The sequence below is a fragment of the Dysidea avara genome, chromosome 1, assembly GCF_963678975.1.
Source record: "Dysidea avara chromosome 1, odDysAvar1.4, whole genome shotgun sequence".
Classification (NCBI taxonomy): domain Eukaryota; kingdom Metazoa; phylum Porifera; class Demospongiae; order Dictyoceratida; family Dysideidae; genus Dysidea; species Dysidea avara.
Window position 1 is genome coordinate 20,380,262 of NC_089272.1, and position 25,847 is coordinate 20,406,108.

General features: G+C 36.3%; 1 protein-coding gene across 1 annotated transcript in view; it reads left to right on the plus strand.

Annotated features, from left to right (window-relative positions):
- Positions 1 to 25,847, plus strand: part of LOC136266803 (1-phosphatidylinositol 4,5-bisphosphate phosphodiesterase beta-1-like) — a 60,866-nt gene that overhangs the window by 21,702 nt on the left and 13,317 nt on the right. The window contains exons 6-29 of the mRNA XM_066061852.1: positions 826 to 879; positions 931 to 1,024; positions 4,188 to 4,297; positions 4,402 to 4,453; positions 4,570 to 4,669; positions 7,375 to 7,521; positions 7,685 to 7,845; positions 11,194 to 11,276; positions 11,329 to 11,413; positions 11,483 to 11,571; positions 11,741 to 11,821; positions 12,299 to 12,426; positions 12,728 to 12,787; positions 12,841 to 12,895; positions 13,612 to 13,699; positions 14,035 to 14,103; positions 21,341 to 21,440; positions 21,539 to 21,623; positions 22,044 to 22,116; positions 22,167 to 22,218; positions 23,962 to 24,013; positions 24,341 to 24,443; positions 24,569 to 24,730; positions 24,778 to 24,982. Of these exons, the coding sequence (XP_065917924.1) occupies positions 826 to 879; positions 931 to 1,024; positions 4,188 to 4,297; positions 4,402 to 4,453; positions 4,570 to 4,669; positions 7,375 to 7,521; positions 7,685 to 7,845; positions 11,194 to 11,276; positions 11,329 to 11,413; positions 11,483 to 11,571; positions 11,741 to 11,821; positions 12,299 to 12,426; positions 12,728 to 12,787; positions 12,841 to 12,895; positions 13,612 to 13,699; positions 14,035 to 14,103; positions 21,341 to 21,440; positions 21,539 to 21,623; positions 22,044 to 22,116; positions 22,167 to 22,218; positions 23,962 to 24,013; positions 24,341 to 24,443; positions 24,569 to 24,730; positions 24,778 to 24,982 (2,288 nt within the window). The remainder of the gene's footprint in view (positions 1 to 825; positions 880 to 930; positions 1,025 to 4,187; positions 4,298 to 4,401; positions 4,454 to 4,569; positions 4,670 to 7,374; positions 7,522 to 7,684; positions 7,846 to 11,193; positions 11,277 to 11,328; positions 11,414 to 11,482; positions 11,572 to 11,740; positions 11,822 to 12,298; positions 12,427 to 12,727; positions 12,788 to 12,840; positions 12,896 to 13,611; positions 13,700 to 14,034; positions 14,104 to 21,340; positions 21,441 to 21,538; positions 21,624 to 22,043; positions 22,117 to 22,166; positions 22,219 to 23,961; positions 24,014 to 24,340; positions 24,444 to 24,568; positions 24,731 to 24,777; positions 24,983 to 25,847) is intronic.

Here is a 25,847-nt window from a genome sequence, read left to right on the forward strand (position 1 = left end):
TTCAACAGACATCTTTTCCGGGGGGGGGTGTAGAGCTCGAATTGCAGTTTTAGGCCTTGTGAAGGACTTGGCTTGGCAAGAATCAGTGGTTTACTGGTGGACAGCCTGATAATGTAGGTCAGACATTTATTCTGTGAATTTTGCTACACATCAACCACTAAGGAGCCAGCACAACCATGTGATCTCGTCTCTGGACTCCAATTGTGGTCTGTCTCCATTTTGAGGTCTAACCCTTGCCCACCCCGCCACCCCCCACCCTCTACCCCCTTGTGAGCACTCGTGATACTACTTCACTCGTCCAACAGCTCTGATTTTCTATCTTATTTGGCGGGAAACTCTACAAGCAGCTACAAGTACTGGAAGTGGTCTGAAAGGTAACAGATTGATGCATCTTTAGTGTACATTTCATACATGTGCTTGCTATCCTTGGAGAGTTATGCTGGCTTGGATTCTTTAAAACCGTTTATCTCGTAACTTCTAATGTGCGATTTGGATCATTTTTCCAAAATCCATTCACATATATATGTGACCAGATTTGCGAAAAGGGGTCTTCCACACACATCCAATTTATGAACTCTGACAATTCATAACTTGAGATTGGAAAAAGATGTTGACTTGAAATTTGGTCAGTAGTGAGTTCCAACATAGGTTAATGGATGGAGAAAGTTTATCTTTATTGAACACAAAGTTATGGTCTTCCAAGTTCATAGAATTGGATGTGTGTGGAAGACCCCTTTTCGCAAATCTAGTCACATATGCTGTTATCAGAATGTTAGTACTAAACATAGTAGTACATGTGTTAGTACATGTATATATCATACACAGGAAGGTGAAGTTGTCATTACATGCTAATAACCATGGCCACCTGAAGTTGAATACGTGAGTGTTCCTCATGTACAAATATAACGGCCACATCACCAGTCTCTGTAGGATGGTCAAGGTACTACTGGGGAAAACAGAATCAACAATGGAGTCCATCAAGTTCTCACTTGAAATACACAAAGTTTCTATTCTAGACACTGGAGTAAGTTCTAAATATTATCGTGGGAAGCCCCAGGAATTTGGGTGACTGGTTTCCAAACTTCCTGTTACATACATACCATTATTCAATTCTTTGAGGTATGATTTTATTGGAATAATGTAACTGCTATATTCAATCTGAATTGCAAACTTCTTGTATCTTAAATATGCTTTCCCGAATCCTGAATAAAGTTTCTAGAAATATCAGACCCCCTCCCTCCCCAAATTGTCCCTATTTATGTTGCCTAACTTATGTAACCAGATTTTACAAAACTATTCAAAGTAAAATACCATACACAAATCAACTAACACCACCATTGGGCAGCTATGCTATCAGACTACTGATTTTAACCCTTGGTATTCCTCAAACTACATAAGCTGGTTCCTATATATAAGCTACAGTAGAATGGCAATGTGACAATCTGTGATACTACTACTACACCAGTGAATTTTTTATCTAAATACCTTGCCTATTTCACTGCCCATACAAAAGTCCCTATTACAGCAGTGAAAATTAATCTCTAATTTCACTGATATCAGCGAAAGAATAACTACAATTTCAGTAGGTAAAATCTGAGTGTGACATTAATTATTGTTGATGCTTAGTAACAATTATCAGTTTGTGGTTGCTATGGTTCAAAATGTATATCAAATGGTACAGTGGTACCGTTATGGATTGCCCAAAAATTTTGTGTGCCACCCAAAATTCCATCTTTGAAAATCATCGTAGAGACATCTTACACAACAAAAATCACCTTTACAGAATAGTACTAGTCAGTGGCATAACTAGAACCAGACTGACACCAGGGCCTAGTGCAATCAGTGGCATATCTAACCGGAAGGTGATGAGGTGACACACACCCACATGGAACACTTAATGTCATGATTTAACAAAAGGGCTAATGACCCAATGATGGACTAGCCAATATACGGTGTAGTATTAGCTAACTTATCATATCTAAGTAGTTGCTTTATTACAAATTACTATCTAATGTCACCACCACAGATTGAGCTTCATCTCACTCTCACGTGTCTCACTGGCTGTACTCCAACATATTCGTCCATGATCAAGTAGAGCTATACATCACGGGCAGTATAGAATTATTTAATATAGCTATTTATGTTAGATACTCCTGGCCACACTGATTTCGTCTACTGAATTTAGTGAATTAGCATTCCAGATTCCAGTTGCACTCCTTATCACTATTTCCAAGTACTCTCCTCTACTTTAATATAATTTTATAGGCTGACCAACTCTCTCAACAATTCATCGCTTCGTAGTGCAGTTTATCAGTGTTGTCTAAAACCTCAATTGCAGAAGGTCAACCGCCTTTGTTTAAATGCACTATCACGTGAGTAAGCTAATCTAAAAATAGAACCATGTGTGAGTAACTAATATTTTCGTTACTTGTTATCTCAAGCATGGACGATCCTTTTGTTAACTGTTGCATCACACGTTCGCTAAATGGAGTGAGTGGAAGTGGTGAAGAGAATAGCACTGAAGAAGCTGACATGTGGAGAAACTGAGCGAGTCTCCCCCCATTTGTTATGTCACTGAGTGCAATGAGTAGAAGTGTTGTGGACAGGAAGAGTAGAGAAATAATTTGCTGGATTGGGCAGAGTTCACCTCTCTGCCCACAGTTTGACCTGAAGACTTTCTTTTTCTTTTATTTATTGACAATTATTTATAAAAAATAATTATTTTCTGACACCCGGGCCTAGGCCCAGGTAGGCTCGGGTTTAGTTACACCACTGGTACTACTATATGAGGCCCTATTTTGGAAAACCATACATTTTGGCACATTGGTCAAACTTATTTTTATAGCTACAATGAAGTACTGAGTGGTTATCTACCTTGTGTTAAATTTTTGTGATGACACACTGAAGTATTCCAAAGATATGGCTAATTTATTGTCAATACATAACAAACTAACTTTTCAATATCAGTTTACAGTACTGTATAGTGATCAGGTGTGACAAATTGATGATAAATCACTTTGTTGACAACGATTTCCATACTTACAATCTAGAATGGATAAAAAGATATTCATCATGTGTTCTTAGTGCTTTTCTTCAATCAAATCAAATGTATAATGGTCAAAGACAAGAAAAAGTTTGGTTTTAGGAATAAACAAATCACCCAATTTGTAAATTAGTTGCTGTTCCACACATTGTGAAACTACTACATGGCCTAAAATAATTGAGTACATCCCCTAGAAATAGAAGCTATGGGTGTAAAATTTCACAGCAAGAAGGCTTATTAATAGTTTTTTTATCAAAATGTACAAAATGCCTGACCACAATTGCAAGGCTAGAGGCCAAACAAAGCAGCACACACCCACCATTTTACCCCACAATAACAAACTCTCCAATGGGATGTGCCATTTGGGGCTCTAACAAGTGTAGGCCCTTTGCCCTATTCTTTTATCTTCAATCAGGCTGTTTGTGTTCTTCTTCACCGTATCAAGGCTTTAATTTCCCGTATCAACACTTTCTTTATTTAGACACCACAGTATTATTTCAGAGCTGGGCTTCAGTCCTGGTGCTACTGTAAGATGTATACTATAAAGCTAGTAGATATCTGCAACTTCAAGATTGAGAGTTTGTTCGCAATAAGTTTGCGATCACACCCATCAAATAAAGATCTAGGTGGACTAATAGTGATAGAGTACAGATACCACACCTCTTAACAATCTAGCTATTTACTTAACAGTAAACAAGATTACCTCACCCCTTATTGATCTAGCTAGCTGCACACCCCTTGGTTGACTCAAGATATTCTAGTACAACCATCACTCTAATACAACAGTCATGTATGATATTCTATTAGAACAGTCACAAGTTACCCTGTAGCTAGTTGTGCTACAACAAAAACCTAAGCTAGTAATTTAAAAAATTGTTTATTTAAAAATGAAGTAGGGATTTATGCAATAAAACTAGTGAAACAAGAGATGAGTGATAGTGTTACAGCATAGCTCGGTGGAAAACTCCCTACTTTGGCTAAAACAACTATTTTGTTCAATGCAAAAATAATGTGCCAAAGTAGGGACTTTCCCACTGAACTATGCTGTAATACCATCATTAATCTCTTGTTTTACTACATTTTATTGCAAAGATCCTTACTTTATTTTTAATTTTAAAATACTAGTTACCTATAATACATGTAGGATGACTGTTATATTGAGGTGGATAAACTCACTGATGAGATTGTTGAAGATATAATCAGTAGAGTTGCTCATTGCACTGATCATGTACAAACTGTTTTCCTTGAACAAGGGTTAGTACATTGTTGTAATTATTATTATTATTATATGTATGTACGTCCAATTTTGCATTATAATTATAATATTATTTCATATTATGGTAATACTTTTTGTGTAGCTGTAAGATTCCAAACATGGATGATGAAAAACTGCTCACATTTCTTAATAAGGTTAATATTAAGGTTAATAATAAGGTTAATAGGTTGTGTAACCCATTATACGTACACTACATTATTTACTATATGTGTATCTGTACACAGTTTTGTGTTGTACTTATATGTTACAGGTGCAACGTGATCCCCGGGATAGTACGGTGATTGAATATCATGAGAAGAGCAAAGCCACATCAATAATCCATACTTTAGAACCAAAAGGCAAAGAAATAGGTAAAAATTAGATGCTATGATAGTGCATAATGTATGTATTTATGTTATAATCAAGACAAAAGGTAATGTATTGTGTTGCCAAAGAAGCCAGAGCAGGTTATTAACAGAAGGAATAATGATGTAATTTCTCACATATGAAGCTCTCAATTCTCATATCTGAATAGAGCAGTTTTTACAGTGGAATATCCCGCCTGGTAGGGAGTACACATACTAAATTTGAATGAGGATGCTGTAGCCATTCTTGCCACCAAATTTCATTTTCTCATCTCTTTGCAGAAGCCATCATATGCACACATGTAGAATCTGATCAAGCTGAAATTTGTTACACATAAAAGAGTTAAATACCAGTACCAATTTTTGTGCAAATCTGATGAATATTGGGTATTCACTTAAAAGATTGAACTTCTGTCACACCTACTGGGTAAATAATTTGAAGAAATTAGTTTGTAGGTAGATTATCTATTGCAGAAGTGTATTTTGTTGATATAAAAAAAATCGATATATAGACCATGAAGGTACAATGCAAAAAGCAACAGTGTAATAATCAAGCAATTGAGTGTTACATACCACATCTACAAGGCAAACCATGTAAGAGAGTGAGCCAAAAATGGGTATTGATTATCGTAGAAGTACTTTTAAAAGAAACCATAGTGTTATAGTACAAAAAATCAATTACGTGTAACAACTGCCAAGTCAAGATACTCTAATAGTGCAATCACTTTATAAGAGCGTTCAGCTACATAATAAGCCACAAGCCATACATAGTTCTGCTACAAACAAGCCATATTGCAGAGAGTTCAGCTATTTAACAAGTCACCCTGTAGAGAGTTCAGCTACAAATAAGTTACGCTATAGAAAGTACAAACAAGTCTCTCTGTAAGAAGTTCTGCTATGTATCAACTTCACCCTGTACTGAGTTTAGTTACATAACAATTCCTCATATACCATTACAAGTAACTCAGTTTTGTCACATTTCATCCTGTAAAGAGTTCAGCTATGTAATAAGCTATCCTACAGGACATTCCATTATGTAACAAGTGAATGCTCAGCTATGTAACAAAACACCCTGTAAACCATTATCCCTATTAGAACATTTGGCTACAGTACGTGATGATATTAAGGTAGCTACTGACCCTACTATACTTGAATTTTAAAAACTTATTTTTATGTAGATGTTGTAAGAAAATATAGTAGAAATATTAATTGTGCATAAATAAATTGTGGGTGGGGCTCCATCAGTAGTGCTGAGCCACTCAGCTGAATGAAAACTGTATTTCCAATACCTTTGGTTGTTATTTGTGTCACAAAGATAAATCATAGCCTGCTAGTGCTGTTATTTACAAAGTCACAGGTATAATGAAAGATCCTTTGTATTAAAATGTCAATTAATTTTTTTGCAATAATTATACTTTATCACATCATGTTATATGGCATCCAACTCAGTCATTTATTGGTTATATGATTGGTCAAGTTTGCTTTTTGATGTATAGGACCTTTGTGGTTACTAAATAAAGCAAATAAAAGGTACCTTGCAATCTATTACTATGATACAAATAATAGCCAAAAACCAGGCTTTTCGACTACGCAATTTATGTCACAATTGTAAGGTACTTTATATTTGATCTTAACTAAATCATGAGACCAATAAATGACTGAATTAGATGCCATATAATATGACATGATAAAGTATATTGCAAAAGTTTTTATTGACTTTTAATGCAAAGGATCTTTCATTATATCTGTAACTTTGTAGAAGAAAGTACTAGCAGGTTATGTTTCATCGTTGTGACATAAATAACAACCAAAGGTAGTAGAAATACAGTTATCAGCTGAGTGGCTCAGCACTATGGAGCCCCACCCACAATTTATTTATGCACAATTAATATTTCTATTATTTCCTTACAATACCCTATATCTACATATAAAATGAGTTGTTTTTAAAGGTCAAGTATAGTAGGGTCAGTAGCTCCCTAAACACAGTTGCAAAGTTATAATGATCAAAAATACCTCAAATATACCATGCGCTTCTTCCTGTAGCAAAGAAAACCAAGCAAAGTAATAAGAAACCCCAAATATGCTGGCTTTGGGGGTTACAATTACAAAACGAAGTGATCAACATAGCCAAATTGTGAAAAAATTGTGGCACCATAGGGTTAAATAGTTGTGAAGTCCAAGAGGGCAGCAAAATGGCCACAATGATGTAAAGGCCGTTTCAATGAGTATACCAGTTTCTGGTCCATCACCTGCACCAAATCATTAGATTAGCCATTGTGTATTGCATACTATATTTAATACATACTGCGCTTGTTACATTGCTTATTGATTTACTTCACTGCATCCTTGTAATTTTTATTGTTGCTAATTGTACAGTGTAAGTTGGTTATTATAGCTTAGTAAAGTTAGTTTTTGTATAGAAGCCATTCCGTTGTATTAGTGTTGTTTGTGTATCACAAAAGTCAAAGTTACAAGGCTTACTAGTCTAGGCATGCTCCCTAAAGAAAATAAGTACCGCATGTTCACTAGCTAGCTACTTTTAGTAGGCTTCATCAAGTTTTATTTAAAACTTCAGTCAAAAATTGGGGAGGCATGGCTTCACTGGTCATACCTACTCTGACACCCTTGATTTTAGTATAGCTACTACACCTGTTATCAATTTTATAGGATGATATACATGTAACCAGTTAACATTATAATATTCTTCACAGGCAAACTCACTCCAGTGGGTATGTGGCGTTTCCTGGCTAGTGAGGAATCCAACCTGGTGGATATGAGTCAGTTGGGTTTAGTGATGGACATGAGTCAACCACTATCACACTATTATATCAATTCTTCACACAACACATATTGCAATGGTGAAAGTTTGATTATAATGTTCTTGATTTGTACTTTCTTTTAAAATATTTGTATTTTGCTGCCTGTCATTGTACTTGCATAGTGGTACTGGTTAATAAAGTAACAATTAGCTCAAAACAAAATGCTTCAGATATGAGTATATACATGTATTTCTTTTGTTAGGTGCTCAGATTAATGGCCAGTCATCAGTTGAGATTTATCGTCAGTGTCTCTTACAAGGATGTCGTTGTGTAGAGTTAGACTGCTGGGTCCAAAATGATGATATTATTATAACACATGGATTTATGAGTGGAGTATGGGTCTGTACTACTGTGTCTTTTGAGGTATGTAGTAGGATCCCTTATCAAGCAAAGAGCAATTGCATTAGCTATAAGATATAAGCAGCTATCATTTGTACCTAACTGTTTCGGGATCTTTGATCTAAACAGGTTACTAATATTGTAAGGGTTGTGTGGTCATCTACATGCAGTATTACTGAGTCATGTCACACAAAGTATAGCCTAACAGTCATAGCTACAATCCAGTGATCCTGATGTGAGTATAACAATTTAGCATAATATATAATACTGTGATCATGTGAAACTTCAAATGCACCGCCAGGTGTATATGTGACCCAGTCTGAGAAAACCGGTCTTATCGCCCATGTCAGCAGATTTGATTTTTCACCCAGGACACACAGCTACATGAATAAACTATCTAATTCCACATTTAAAATCAGCTAGACTTGAGTGGTTTGCTCAGTGGTTCAAAACTTGGCATAATTCATCCCTTGGCCTTCCTTTTCAATTTTTGAACACCATCTTGCCCGCCTTCCAGGGCCCCCGCCTCCCACCCATTTTGCAGCTCGCCTGATGCAGTCAACCTCGGTTTAAAAACTATCTGAAACTTAGTTGTTGGCTACTTACACAGTGGATGCTCTGGAAGGTAAGGAATTGGTGTAAAATGTGTGAAAATTTGGTACACATAGCTTCAACCATTGGCGAGCTACAACACACTAAATACTTAAAGCCGGCATTTCTCGATACTTTTAAATAGGCGATAAGCCCGGTTTTGTCAGACTGGGTCACATATAGCCTTCCATACTTACCTGTGGTTTTGAGGCATGTTGCACTAATGCATGTCATGCCAATTTGCAGGCCATTAGCCTGCAGTGGGTACTGGTGCAATTAATCACCAAAGCCTGCTCAGACTGATAGCCTTGCTGCACTGAGTGTATATAAGTACACTATATATACAATACACTAAAGTGAGCCATAGTTCATATAATATATACAATGTGGTTAACTTAACCCACACTAGACAACATACTAACAACTCATACGCACACAAATAAACTAGCAACTTACTCTTAATTTGCCATAGTTTGACATGGTATATTATGCTAATAGCCTTCCTCACATGAGTCAGCTCACTCAAAATGGTAGTGACATTTAGACTATGGGACTTATTAATCTCCGTATATATCAAGGAGTTTTTTGTTCATATCAATAAATGTAGGAGCAACGTTACCTGCAGCCACCTATCAACCCAGTCTCTAGGAGTTCGACCACTGAATTCATTTTATAGACATACCTCTAGACTTGATGGTGGTGATGGGTGGCTGCAGGTAACATTGCTCCTACATTTATTGATATGTACAAAAACTCCTTGATATATACGGAGATTAATAAGTCTCACAATCTAAATGTCACCACCATTTTGAGTGAGCTGACTCATGTGAGGAAGGCTATTAGCATAATATACCATGTCAAACTATGGCAAATTAAGAGTAAGTTGCTAGTTTATTTGTGTGCGTATGAGTTGTTAGTATGTTGTCTAGTGTGGGTTAAGGTAAACACATTGTATATATTATATGAACTATGGCTCACTTTAGTGTATTGTACTTATATACACTCCTCCTCCTCAGTCATCAGAAGTTAAATCCCTTGGCTTCATCTTGGGGTTTATCAACAGTAAACTTCCTTTGACTTTGGAGTCGGGAGTAGTACAATACACCTCGGAGCCATGGTTTATATAGTTAGACTTTAGGCCACAGGAGTTTACATACTATTAAATAGTAACCCGATGGCCTTGTGTTGTGGGCCATGTGTGAAGTTAAGGCACTACTACAGGGCCTGAGGGTTACTAAATTACAAGACCCTTTTATGTAGTTGTTGAGTACTCCAAAGGATAACTGGGGTGGTGATGTATTATTATCCCTTGAGAAAGTGTCAAAATGGATGATATCCTCAGTGACAAACTTAATGTCATAACTGACAAAATGGCAGTGTTAGTGTGGGGGCTTCAGAGACTTTGGCACACATTATTCCAAATGAATGTTGCCTGTAGCTTTTACACATAGAACCAGGAGATAATAAAGGTAAAAAAGTAGTACTCATACTGTGCAAAACACGCTCCAACAAGGAAAGCAGACTGGAAATTTTAAATTCAGACACAAATACTTTATATTTGTATATGCCTCAACTTCACCCTTTTTTCGAATTTATAAACGTTATCATAGGGAAACACTATTTCACCCAATACCTTCTTCTACAAAGTCCCCACACTACAACAGCCAACATCATTGTGGATATCATCCATAAGGCTTGTGATTTATATTGCCACCCCAGCAATCCCTTCTCTCAGTGATCCTTCTTTTGTATTTTACATCATTTTGTTATGTTAATCATACAGTACAGTAGTTATATTGGAGATCATAAAGGTTTAAGTTTATCTGGCCAAAAATATCACCCAAAAACCAGCTTCACAATACCATCCTGGTGACTTGGCAGTATTGGTTAGGTATAGCAAGCCCAAAAGTTCCTTCAGTACGACCCTAAATGCTTCCAATAGATTGTTACAATTTTTAAGAATTTTATGCAATGAAATTTTCTACTGACTAACTGCCTGATGCCTTTGGGCAAGTGTAACTTAATAACAGCTAAGGATTTTTTCACTGTTTGACCTTGCTTCATTGCTAGATGTGCCTTTTGGTATACCAAAGTATGAACAATGCATGCATGATGGACTTATACCTTTGTCCTCCTTTAAGTCCCACTGCCTTTTGCTGACAACCATAGGTGTCAATTCGTGGTGGTGCAATGGCTTCCCTACGTTTGTAAAGGAGAATCCCCCATATTTTCCATGGTGACTGACTGTTCAGCATTTGTAATGCTGTGAAATATGGGCTGAAAGCAAAGTGTAATTGCCACTTCCTAAGTCACTTCAGTAATTGATAGCTTGAAATTGTCCATATTTTTTATGGTTACTGGATTGATTGCAGAGGCACTTCTCCTACTGTTCTTTGCCACTTCACTTTTGAGTTGGTAAATAAAAGTGATTGATAGCTGGGGCACGCGTTCAGGCGAAAACATTACCTCTGGTCAATCCTTTGCAGTATGCACAGGTTCACTAGTCATAATAATATTATAAAAACAAATACAAGGAAAATTTAAAGTTGGATTAGGGATCATAGAAAAGTTGGATTAGGGATCATAGAAAAAGGTAGGAAAACAAGGGAGGTCACCTACACTTGCAGATATACTAGTGGACATTTAATCTCTACTTCAGTCATGGGTATAGACTAAAGTAGGGATTAAATGTCCACTATCTGCAGGAGTAGGCGACCTTCCACGTTTCCCTACTTTTTCTATGATTCCTAATCAAACTTTAAATTCTTATATTCTCTACAGAAAGTGCTCCAGGCTATAAGAGACTTTGCGTTTGTCACTACTGATTATCCTTTGATCTTGTCCATAGAGAACCATGTTGACAAGTGAGTGTGTTAATAATGATTGTATTATTATTCTATCATTTGAATAATTTAGGCCACATCTTTTACAACGCATGGCAGTGCTGTATTCTCTTACTTTTGGTGATCGTCTGTTGCGAGAGCCGCTCAAAGGATATCCTGTTAGTTTGTGATATTCATGTGTAGATAATTGGTACATTAGTTGTTACATATACACTTACACTACACAGTTAGAACCAGGAGTCCTACTACCATCACCTGAACTGTTGAAAGGAAAAATTTTGTTGAAGGACAAAATCAAACTAAAGAAACTAAAAGGGTGAGTTGGTTATTGATGTTCTGGTACTGCCACATGTACATAATTTATAAAGACACTTATGAATTTCTTATTTTCTGTTATGTATTTTATTTAAACATCCATGTGTAAATAAATAGAATTGCGTAATTATATTCAGTTGTAACACTTGTGTAACACTACATATTTACAGAGTGGAGACAAGCTTGCCAACAGAAAAGGCAACTCCTTTATCAAATCCTGCTACACCTAATCAGAAACATATGAGTACTAGGTATTATATAAATTATGTGTAGAGTGTTTTTGTGTGATTACAATAGTTTTTATTATTACAATAAGAGTGGTACTGTATACGTTCAGATTTTTGAGGGACATAATTTTGTGGATTTCACAGTTGCTTGGCTGTCCAGGAAATTTTTTCATCCTCAAAATGTAACAATTGTCACTGTGCTTTCTAATAGGTAGCATCAGTGAAAAATGAGTGATCCTCATAAGTAAAACTCCAAAATACTGAAATTTGTTGATCTGCAAAAATTATGTACCTCAAAAATTTGTTTGTATACAGTGTTTATTTTGATATGTATATAATTTTAAAACGTGTGCCTATTACATACCTACATGTGCAGTTGGCCCACAGGCTCTCTTTTGGTTAAGAACATACACTTCAGCATGGGGTATATTCTGAAATACTTTAGTTCCACTAATACTTCATTATAATAGAATCTGTAACTGTTTATTTCATCCGCTATAGCCACATTGAAACTGCACTATTGACCACACAAAATGGCAACACATCATTGTCATCATCATCCGATGAAGAAGACATCAACTTTACCCCTCACATCAATGGTGATGACAGCAGTGTTATAGATGAAGAAGGTAAAAAATACATTATACTCAATTTTTCATGTAGATTGAATTAAGGAAGTGTTAAAAGGGATATTTCAGATAGATAATCTACATATTTACATGTATTATCCTCATATCATACATACCATGGCAGACTGCAGGCTGAATGTGCCCGGATCCTGATTGATAACAGATCAAAATTGAAATGTGAAAATATGGGGAGGGGCATCAGGTGGTCACAATTTAATAATATAATATACATAAATGCTTTCTGTTTAAAAATGACCCAGATTATACCTTGTAGACAATGCTAACAGCAATTCTTACTTAGAAATAGGTAACACTGGCAAGAGTTCTACAAAAATTCCATTGTCTCCTGTTGATGAAAATGGTACATACAGTAGCATAAATGCATTCTGTACTGACAATTTGTTGTATGAACAGTTGAAATACCTGATGAGGAGAAATGGATAGTGCCAGACTACACACTGAAACGACGGTAGGCACTGTTATAATATTGTTACAGTGTGTGGTGTATTATTGGATTTGAATTACACTCTGTATGCATTATTAATAAGCCAGAATAGTGTGTGGTATAATAGATAAACTGTTAAATGAGAGCCACTCAGTATTTTATGGCTAACTCTAATACAACATTCAATAACTACAATACTCTAATACCTTAGAGTTATACATATACATGGGCTATTAATGGTAGGTTATTGGAGGATTACATTTGAGTGCATTTATTCAACAACAAATTAAAGCAGTGAAGTGATGACTGTTCATGCATTATTGATTTTATTTGTCAAACAGCTTTTCCTTGACATTGGTAACTCTGTTTCAACTATGCTTGGCTAGAAAATTGATGCTAAAGTTGGAATATCTTGTTTATGCATATAATTTTTAGTCACATCAAACAAAACAAAATCTTCTTGGGGGTCTGGAAACACTCACCACTTCTTAAGAGTGTACACCTTGGTTATCCCCCTCACATCAACTTCCTCCTCCATCACTACACCTAGACTGTGCATTTCTCCAGTAATAAATTAATAAATGTGGATATAACCAAACAGCATATAGTGTATAAATATCATACATGTATGGATGTGTGTGTGCGTGTGCGTGCGTGCGTGTGTGCGTGCGTGCATGCGTGTGTGTAATACTTACACTGCATGTACATACATTATCTTTAGTTAAGTTGATAATTTTTAGATCTCGTGTGAAAAAGAATGCTATACGGAGCTTCAATCATTCAATAGAAGATGATATGAGCCACACATTGTCAATTGTAAAACCACAGGTTGTCCAATAATGAATGTTCTGTATTCATTTATCATTTTCAATACATTTGTATAATATAATCAATACCAACTGAAAATTATATGCGGCCTATTTACCCAGGTGCACCTGTACCTGAATGCAGTGTGGGGTACATTAAATGTTGTTTTCTCTAATTATTTTTTTAACCATTTTGTGTATGCAGACATGTTTGTCCAGCTCTACTATAAACAACACTCTGCATACTAATTATTAATTAACAACAGTCACAAGCTACAAGAGGTGCCTGTTTTATATATATCATCAATAATGAATGTTCAGTACTAACACTAACATAATGTGTACTGTTACAAATAGGAACATGATATGGAGGAAGTTATCGTAGGTCCTAACTGTTCTGAAGAAGTGTTAAGAAATTTCCAGATGGTTAGTCTTTTGGCTTGAATTAGTATTTATATGTGTACATGTAAGTTTTTTTTTAAATTTATTTATCAAGGCTTTACAGCACAAGTGCTGAAAGTCTGTAGCTCACCTGGCCCTACAGCCTGTTTAAAGTTGTTACAAAAAGTGTGTTTGAAAAGGTAGAGAAAGGAGAAAAAATCCATGACTGTACCTGAGCAGCCTCAAACCTGCAGCTATCTGATTAATGCTCAAACGCTTACAGGAGTTTGCTATTTGGTCAGGGTCTTTTCTCTTTGTCAATTTAATGTACATGTATAATTGTTCGTATACCATATAGAGGGTTATTTTCGAAGCATAAAATTTTGCACAAGAAATAAAACCTAAATTTTGAAGGATTTTAATTTCGAAGAGTGCATATTTCAAAGTCTGGGTGGATTTCAAATAAACAGAAATTCGCATCACAAATTATGGATATGTGAATGTTTGCCAAAAACTGACTTACTGATGGAATAATCTCCATCCCTGTGCACTGGAGAGAAGACTGGGGAGTCTCGAGTGGAGTAAATTCACTGGCTCGATCACGCTCAATTGTAGTTGGCATCAGAGTAGATTCTAGAACAGATAGTATCAATTTCCATCCTGGATCACCTGCCTTCTGGTTATTGGCACAGTAATGATACAGTTTACCCATTATCATCAGTAATACTGAGCTAATGAATACACAAGCGAATCACCAAAAGTTGGATCATTGCAGATGTTGTTTTTACTGATGGGAATTTATTTTCGAAGGACAACCAGATGTGGGAATTTATTTTCAAATAGAAGGGCCTTTTGAAATATCCGAAAATAAAAACCCTTCAAAAATTACCAGCCATACGGTATGAAAGTTTATAATGATATAAAATTTACATATCTAAGAGTATCACTGCTTCTTATACGTATGTACCTTAATAACAGCAAACACACTTAAAATATACTAGAGTATTTCACCAAATTTGTGGGGGTAAAGTAGTCTCACTTTAATGTATACAAGTATAAGGAAAAGTTAAGAATTTTAAGTTGGATTAGAGATCATAGAAAAAATAGTAGGGAAACTAGGGAGGTTTCCTACACCTGTAGATATACTAGTGGACATTTAATCATAATTCAGTCAAGTTGCTTACTTTTTTTGTAACATTATTATGGCTGGTGAACCTGCGCATACCACATCAAAAGAAAAGATGGTGCCAGAGGTAATGTTTCGACTAAACACGTGCCCAACTATCAGTTACTGACTAGAAGGTGAAGTGACCATTATACTTCGCTTTCAGCTAGCTATGTTCAGCCTAATTATGAAGAACGGGTAAGAGAAGTGTCTCTGCAATCAATCCAGTCACAACGACAAATACTGACGATTCATGCGCCCCAATTACTGAAGGCTTGAAATTGAAAGTCACTTTCAGCTATGTTCAGCCCGTTTCACAGCACTACAAACGAAGAACAGTAGGAGAAGCACTTCTGCAATCAATCCAGTCACCACGGAAAATACGGATGATTTCCATAGGAAAGTCATCACACTACCGCAAATCAACACCTTTGGCTGTCAGCAAAAAGAAATGGTACATAACAGAGGACAAAGGTAGGTCCATGATGTGTGCATTGTACATACTGTGGTATGCCAAAAGGCACATCTCGGGACAAAGCGATGTCAAACAGTGCAAAAATCAAGCCTGTAGCCTTAGCTGTTATCGAGTTACGCTTTTCTGAAGGCACCAGGCAGACAGGCAGGTGGGCAGGCAGTCAGACAGGCAGGCAGTTAGTCAGTCAGGCAGTTAGTCAGTCAGCAGAAAATTCCATTGCAAAAGTTTTTTTTAAATTTTGTAGCAATCTATTTGAAGCATTTAGAGTTGTACTGAAGGCACTTTTGGGCATTATACTTAACCATTACTGCCAAAGCGTCAGGATGGTATTGCAAAGCTGGTTTTTAGGTGATATGTTTAGTCAGAAAAATCCAAACCTCCATGATCCCTAATATACAGTACTATTATACTGTATGATTTTGGCATGGAATTACTGAATACCATTTTGTTTGCAATAAATTTCAATATTAAATCTCCACTTAAGCAATAGTTTGTACATGAAAGTGTCTCAGAATGCATCAGAAGTATTCTGAGAGAGTCTAAAATGCAAAAATATTTTGGTGGGCATGTGATACTTGAGAATGCACTAGAAGCAATCTATGAAAATTTTTCTGGAGCAGCATGTTAATAATTTTCAGGTGCATGTCTAAGATACAGGCATGCCCCCAGAACCCTAGATACTTTGTACATAAAGGTAAACACACAGGTCTTTCACAATTATCACCTCTTTATCCCCCCCCTACTCCTCCTTCAGCCATTTCCTAGATGAAGGCCTGAACTGATTTGTATCTCTAATTCATTCACCCATGTACCATACTACAAATTTAATACTACATATCAATACACACGGTAGTGTGTCGTGCGGCCCAAGAAGCCGCGCGCCAAACCGTGAGTATATTTACAGGAAAAAAGAAAACGTCATTTTCACACCTTTGTATCTCGGTGATCCCTTATCCGATTGGAATCAAGACACACGGTAGTGTGTCGTGCGGCCCAAGAAGCCGGCGCGCCACACCGTGAGTATATTTACACAATTACAGGAAGAAAGAAAACGTCATTTTCACACCTTTGTATCTCGGTGATCCCTTATCCGATTAGAACTAAATTTGCTACAGAGTTGCCCGCCAGCCAGGGGAGTCTACATTCCAAATTTGATGGAAATCGCTAAAGCCATTTCGGAGATACGAGCTGCCAAAGTTTCGATTTTTTTTTCTTCGTGTTTTCGTACACTTGCACAAATTGCTATAAAACGAAAACGCGTGTTCCGATCGCCTTCAAATTTGGCACACAGAAAGGGAGTCCAAAGGCGAATTCTAATATCACATTTGGTGCAAAACCGATGAATGGTGCAGGAGTTATGACCGATTATTCGCGTAAAACAAGATCGATTTGTTGTCACGCTTACAGGGTAAACCGCTTCATAGAATGAGTTGAAAATTGCTATGTAGATGGAGTAACCATCGTGGGAGTGCCTTTTGGTGGTTTGAAAGGAATCGAGATAAAGACCATGGAAATATGAGACAAAACCCAACCTGTGTCACAATTACGCGATCGATTTTTATGAGTAAAAAAGTATTAGTTTTTACGCCTACTATAGGCAAACCGCTTGGAGCAATGAGCTGAAAATCGGTGTATAGCTGGACTAATCTTCATAGAAAGTCCTTGCAGTAGTATAGAAGAATTGGATTACAAACCACTGAGTTATGATTCCAAAGCCAACTCCGTGTGGCAAATGCGAGATCGAGATACTCTAATAGAACAGTCACCCTAATAGAGTATTCAGCTAATTTATTTACTTCATTATAGAATTCTATTACATTGCAAGTTATTATGTAGGGAGTTCAGCTGCAAACAGTTAATTTTATAGACAGTTCAGCAAGAAGCAAGTTACCCTGTGGAGAGTTAAGCTACAAATATATCACTGTAGAGATTCAGAACATTACAAGTCACACTGAAGACAGTTCAGCTATAAACAAGTCATGCACCCTGTAAAGAGTTCACCTACAATTAAGTCACTCTCTAGAGAATTCAGCTACACACAAGTCACTGTGGAGAGAGTTCAGCTACAAACAAAATTACCCTGTAGAGAGATCAGCTACAAACATAACACTTTGCAGAGAGTTCAACTACGAACAAATCAAACCTTTAGAGTGATTAGCAACAAGCAAATCATCTTGTAGAGAGATCAGCTACAAACAAATCAACCTGCAGACTCTGCAGGTTGATTTGTTTGTAGCTGATCTCTCTACAAGATGATTTGTTTATAGCTGATCTCTCTGCAGTGCAGAGAGATCAGCTACAAACAAATCAGCTTGTAGAGAGATCAGTTACACACAAATCAACCTGTAGAGAGATAAGCTAGAAACAAATCACCTTATAGAGAGTTCAGCTAAAACAAATCAACCTGCAGAGAGATTAGCTACAAACAAATCACCTTATAGAGAGTTCAACTACAAACAAATTACCCTGTAGAGAGATTGGCTACAAACAAATCAACCTGCAGAGAGATCAGCTACACACAAATCAACTTGTAGAGAGATCAGCTACAAACAAATCAGCCTGCAGAGAGATCAGCTACAAACAAATCAGCTTGTAGAGAGATCAGTTACACACAAATCAACCTGTAAAGAGATATGCTAGAAGCAAATCACCTTGTAGAGAGATCAGCTACAAACAACAAATTACCCTGTAGAGAGATCGGTTACAAACAAATCACCCCGTAGAGAGTTCAGCTACAAAAAAATCAACCTGTAGAGAGATCAGCTACAAACAAATCACCTTGTATAGAGATAGGCTACAAACAAATCACCCTGTAGAAAGATCAGATAGTAGCTAGAAACTATACACAATGTAAGGGGTTCAGCTACAAGCAAATCACCCTTCAGTGAGTTCAGCTACAAACAAATCAACCTGCAGTGAGATCACCTACAAAAAAGCACCTTGTACAGACTTCAACAAATTACCCTGTAGAGAAATCAGCTAGAAGAATTCACCTTGTAGAGAGTTCAGCAACAAAGAAACCACCATGTAGAGAGTTCAGCTGCAAACAAATCAGCCTGTAGAAAATTCAGTTACAAACAAATCGCCCAGTAGAAAAATCAGCTAGAAGAAGTTACCTTGTAGACAGTTCAGCTGCAAACAATTCACCCTGTACAGAGATCAGTTAGAAGAAGTTTCCTTGTAGAAAGTTCTGCTACAAACAAATCACCGTGTAGAAAGATCAGCTAGAAGAATTCACCTTATAGAGATTTCAGCTACAAAGAAACCACCATGTAGAGAGTTCAGCTGCAAACAAGTCACCCTGTAGAAAATTCAGCTACAAACAAATCGCCCTGTAGAAAGATCAGCTAGAAGAATTCACCTTATAGAGATTTCAGCTACAAAGAAACCACCATGTAGAGAGTTCAGCTGCAAACAAGTCACCCTGTAGAAAATTCAGCTACAAACAAATCGCCCTGTAGAAAGATCAGCTAGAAGAAGTTACCTTGTAGAGAGTTCAGCTACAAACAATCATTCTGTAAAGAGCTCAGCTGCAAACAAATTACCTGTACAGAGTTCAGCTACAAACAAACCATCCTGTAGAGAGATCAGCTAGAAGAAGTAACCTTTTAGATAGTTCAGCTACAAACAAATCACCCTGTAGAGAGATCAGCTAGAAGAAGTCACCTTGTAGAGTGTTACTATACAAAGAAACCATCATGTAGAGAGTTCTGTAATAAATATATGTATTATATATGTGACCAGATTTGCGAAAAGGTACCTTTTACACACACAAAATTTGGCCCATTTTTTGAACTTTGAAGCGTCATAACTTTTTTATCATGACATATAAATTGCCTGATATTTTTCATGAGTGTAGCTACAGTATCTGGCTGTAGTTTGAAACCAACAGCAAGTTAATCAGTGCAAGGACTCAAGTGTTACAACATTTTGTTTGCTGGTATGTAAAATGTGTGGAAAGGGTACCTTTTTGCAAATCCAGTCACATATATAATTTGTACATTTACTGATAAATTCAGAAATATTTAAAGTATTTAACATCTGCTTCATCTTTTCGTCTTCCTGTGGTAATGAAAAAAGATAGGTTAAAAAAAGCCCCAAAGCCGGCCATAGGCCTGTTTTGGGGTATACAAATACAAAAAGAAGTGAAATCTAATCCAAAACAGCCAAGCTGTAAAAAAAGTGTGCGGCCCTCAAAAAGGCTATGGTGAAAAAAGATGTGAAATCCAAGGTGGCGGCCAAGAAATGGCTGTGATGGTAGGTTAATGGTAAAAATTTTAATAACAACAATTCAAGTGAATTTTTTGCCAATTGACCAAGCGGCACCAAATTCACCTGAATTGTCGTTATAAAAAAATTTTTACCATTAACCTACCATCATAGCCATTTCTTGGCCGCCACCTTGGATTTCACATCTTTTTCACCATAGCCTTTTTGAGGGCCGCACATTTTTTTTACAGCTTGGCTGTTTTGGATTAGATTGTACTTACATGGGAGAATCAAAGCAATGCCGCATACTGTATTGTCCATACAGTACTAATTGGCTGCATAACTGTACTGTATGTGTCATACAGAACAGTCATGCAGCTAATTGGGAAAATACAGTACAGTTATGTACTTAATGGGGAAATACAGCACACCTGGGTAAATACACTAGAGTTATGTCGAGAAGTTATTAAAGGATTGTTACGATGGGACAGCACATGTGTGACAATGTAAATTGCTAAAACCAGCCAATCTAATCCTAGCAGCTCATTATACAGCTAGAAATAGATTGTATAAACACTTACTGATCGTCTTATCATGAAGCTATTTAAAGCACGACTCCTGAAGACAGCACGATTGATCACGTGTGTGACATTGTAAATCACTAAAACTAGCCAAACTAATCATTCTACAAATAGAAGTAGATTATATAAACACTTACTGATATCCTGATCACCAAAAATCGCAGCTGTTTAAGTACTAGAGAAAATCACTCTGAGCCAGACAACCAGGAAGTACAATATAACACTTAAAGCACTGCCTATGCTTGTGTGTACAAAAAATACAGCACTCCTAGAGGGGTGTCTCGGCAAATACAGCACTTGGCTTTGCCTCATGCTGTAATAGTCTCTCGACATGCCCCCTAGTGCTGTATTCTCCATACACACATGCAGCGGTATAACATACTTCATTATTATTTTATCTTTTCCCCAGTAATTACTTATTACTTTATTGACTTATTGTATGACGTGAAGTGGCCAAACCTCACAATTCCTTTGTCATGAAATCACCCAAAATTGTTTCACAAACATCTTCAAGTGTGTCAAGTACTTCAAAAGTAATTATCACTTAAATGAATTTACTTTGGAACAAGACTTCAAGTCACTTTGAAATAGTCTGCAATGATAATATTCAAATTTTTGTAGGGAAAGTTATATTCATGGTTGACTAAACTATAAGTAAAAATGGATGCCAATTTCAGGATGCTAATTTTAAGCATCTGTATTTTTTCAGTTCAGTTGCTGTACACATCAATCACTTTGCTCTGCTACTATCTAGCAGTATAATCCTAAACTACTTAATGAAAACTTCACTAGCCCATTCCTTGAACAGTGTACATAGCATAAAGTTCTTAAATAATGTTTTGTTCTTCATAGCGTCATGTTAGTGAGGGTATGGCATTGGTTGGTGGGCCACTAGTTGAGATGTTGAACTATTGTACTGCTGCTAAATTTGAAGGCTTTGAAACTGCTGAAAGTGAGTCAAAGTACAAAATGCATACATTGGCATGTGTATCCATATACATGTACTTTTCATGTACTTGTTAAGGCAAATGACTTTGATACTGTGTTTAGAGCGAAATCACTGGAATTATGTAACATCAATGGATGAAGATAAAGCATTGCAACTTCTCTCAGCAAAACCTGTAGAGTTTGCGAAGTATCCTTAATCAATAGGTCACAGAGGAGGCTAGGGCTCTCAAATGATATCTCACCAAATCCTGTAATGACACTGAAAACCATGAAAAGGGATTGATATACTTGTGCAAATATCCTAATAGTGCAGTCATAAAAGATGTTCCTAAAAGCAGTCTTGAAGCAAGTAGTGGGAATCAGATCATTTACATACCTCTTAATTCAGACATTTTCAATTGCTTTGTAATGCTACATAGTAATTTATTAGCCCTACAGAGATGTACAATTTTTTTTATTGACTGCAAATGGACTGTTTTCGAGATATGTTGGTATTTAAATTAGAATGGCATCTATTCAGCTAATCAGGTGAATTTTAGCACACCATGAAAGCTAAAATGGCTATATATGGCATCTGGTTTGTGAGCGTCCTTAAGATACCATTAAGATATAATGCTCGTCAGTTTACTCGTATTTATCCAGCTGGGAAGAGAATTAACTCATCCAACTTCCTACCAGATGTTAGTATAGTAATTGTGTTGTTCACAAGTTACTGTTGCTATAATTTCAGTGGTACTGGAGTGCTGGTTGTCAGATCGTTGCATTAAATTATCAGACACCAGGTAATTATTATTTCAATTGTAGTTTCCTTTGTATTTTTTGTCATACATTTGAAAACCATACATCCTCACATTTAGGTAGAAATGATATATACCAATGTATACTTACATACATACATATGTGAACAAATGACCCATCTTTGTTCTGTAAAGTGTCTGCTTGTGAAATGAATTGCTATTATAAACTATCTGAAAAAAAACCTGAGCTATAAATATGCAGAATGCTAACTAAAATCATTTTGTGTGTAGGATCAAAGCAGTGAAGTGTATTTTTTCTCATAAAGAAGAAGTGATGCTGTATGGAATTGAAGTACATGCACATATGATTAGGGGGCATAACTAAGCATGACATGTCAAGTCCCAGATATTATTATTCAAAGCAACCTCCTACTTGTTTTATGGCTATAGTCACATTGGTTTGAAGTCACATAAAGCAGGAGGGGTATGTAATGGCTACCACGAAACCTTAATTTCAAATTTCCTTATTCTGAAGTCCATATATTTGGAAAAGCTATAAGGTAGGTTTTCGTAGAGCTAATCACAATTGCCAGTAACATTGACCAAGAGTAGATTTTAATTGCAACAAGTAATGGAATTTTTTGAGTAGCCAATTAGATTTGCTGACACAAGAAGTCTTTTACAGTGTATGTTGTAAGTGGCCAATCAAACCAGAAGCCATTTAAGTGATGAAAGAATGATGTAATCACCTGATGTTAAGGCCACACAGAACTGGCTACAAAGCATGTAGGGTGGTAACTATGTGATTAGTAGACGATCGCACACATTTTCATGCAATTAAAGAATAATTACACTGGTGACAGTCATTATATTGTGATTTCATTGTAAATCTCACTTTCAACCATTGATTTGCAAGCATATCGAGGCCAATAGCCCAAAGTGGGCAACCAGCCACCCAAGCCAACACACTCTATTATAAGCATGTCCAAAAGAATTTAATTATGTGTGGTAGAGTCTAACATTATAGATACGTTTGTTACGCACGATGAATTGACAAGTCCAGAAATATCACTGAAAATTCTGTTTGACACTCACCTTTCCTAGAGTGTTTTAAGCTTGTTTCATCTTCTATTTAACTACAGACAGACTGTACCAAAGACTTAGATGGAAAAGCTTCCTCACAGAATGGTTATTTTGCATTATCTTTAATGTGGGTGTGATCCATATTTGCAACTATGCTTTCCCATTGCTATCTAAGTCTAACTTAGAGGAGCAGTGATAAAATGTGAGCTTTTGTTTTGTCAGATATTCAACAAAAACATGTGTGATAATTTTTAAGCAGCATATAATCCAATCCCACAATGACTCCACTTATATACCCATATAAATGCCCCACCATCTAGTTAAAGACCATGCCTTTGGATCTTTGTGCTTTAAAAACCTCAGCTTCACCTTGTAAAATCCTCAAAGATTCTTGTGCTAGGTCTTTAACCTACATAAATTGCACTCAAATATGTGAATATGTGTAGTATAGAAATTAATATAGATCATCATGATGTACATAACAGTGTTTTAAGCAGCAAATGCTGTGGCACTGACTATCAAGTTTGTCAGCCTTAATCTGGACCTCACACTAATAGCTAATTGCTTTGCTGTGAAAACTGTACAAAATTGTGAAATCACGTCTATTGGTGGCTTGCCTAATGAGGATTGGGGCTAAAGTGCACTCATGTACCTGTAATGCAGCTGATTCATGAATTTTGGTGGTACGTGTGTTTGTGTATTTAGACCTACCCATGCAGCTGAATTTTGCAAAGTTTGAACAGAATTTAAAGTGTGGGTAAGTTTTTGTATATACTGTATGTACATAATACAGTAAATGCTGTGCAACTATGTATGTATGTGCTATTATTGGGGAGTATAGCAAGGTTCACTTTGCCACTGATCTTCTGACTTTGTCTCTGCAATGGTAACCAATGTGTTAATAAATATCCAATCTTTTCATGGTAACACATTTCATTCGGAAACCTTATATCATTACCTATATTTAACCACAGTATATTAAGTTCATACCAGAGCAACAATGTTGTTGTGTACCACTACGTACTGGACGTATTGTGATGTAGATACTAACTACTCAATAGGCATGCATCTTTTTTCATGTTAGATACATATTGAAGCCGTCAATGTTGCGGCATGCTAAAGTGATACCATTCAACATGTTTGATCAACGTTTTGGGGACACTGTGCCCAGTAAGATTACCATAAAGGTTTGTACATGTACATATGTACCTGTGTATGATGTATGATCAACATGCATATGTATGCAATAAAAGCATCAATGTACCAAAGTTGCGTAACAAATTTTGCTTAGTAACTGTAATTGATTAAATAGATACTATCAGGATTGTTCTTGTCTGAACGACTTAACATGGTGGATATTGAGATGTTTGGGTTACCAGTGGATACTGTACGTAAGGGAGTAATGAAGACACATTATCAAGTTGGTCCTCATCCTGAATGGAACAACAATGATAAGAAGTTTGTGTTTAAAAAGGTAGTTACATATGAATCCTACTTTCACTGACTCTATATTCTGTGTAGATCATTTTTCCAGAAATGTGCTTATTGAGATTTTCAGTAACAGATGACAAGGGTGATCTTATTGGCCAGAGAGTACTACCATTATCAATGATAAGATCCGGATATCGTTTTGTTACCTTAAGAGACAAGCATAGTCAACCACTACTGTTGACTTCTTTGTTAGTCTTCATTAAGATTGAAAACTTCATACCTGATCATTGGACAGGTAACTCTACTTTGTAGTTTATGATGTTATACTCTTGAATTTGACAATTACAAATACCCACTATGTGCTATAATGTCTGAGTGTCATTAATTCTGTTTACAATAGTTGCTGTGACTTAAATATTTGCTCTTATAGCATGATATTATATTCAGTAATACTCTATTTTAGGGGTAAAACGAATATCAAATTTTAAGAATCCGAATATTCTTCAAATTAACGAATGAATTAATGAATTATTCTTTAAGAATTTCTGTATAACTAGGTTCTCAAAAGGGACAAAATCACTTTTGATTACTACTGCAACTTATTAGAAAAGTCATTTACATACATGTGTTTGTCTTTAAAAGATGATGAATTACAGTTTTAAAATGACAGCTTTCAGTTTTTAGAAGCTTTTCAAGATTAAATGTGTAATTGTCTGATTAACGAATATTGAACGAATAATGAATATTTCTTAACGAATATGAATATTTCTTAACGAACAAATAATGAATATTCATACTATTCTTTTCAGCCTTACTCTATTTGTACCTAATGAAGCCATTCCAATGTATTTATTTATGAAAAAAGGGTGCTACCCCCAAGGTGAAAAGTTGTGAAATCAACAGTGGCAGTGAAAATATGGCTACAATGATGTTAATGTGGCAGTAATGCTTTCAATATTTGGATACATATACATGAAATTAACAAGGAGAAAACATCCTGACAGCCTGGCAGACTCCTGTAAGCGTTCAAGCGTTAATCGGATGGCTGCGGGTTTGAGGTCCAGTCATGGATTTTTTCTCCTTTCTCCACCTTTTCAAACACACTTTCTGTAACAACTTTCAGCAGGCTGTAGCACCAGGTGTCCTACAAAGCCTTAATG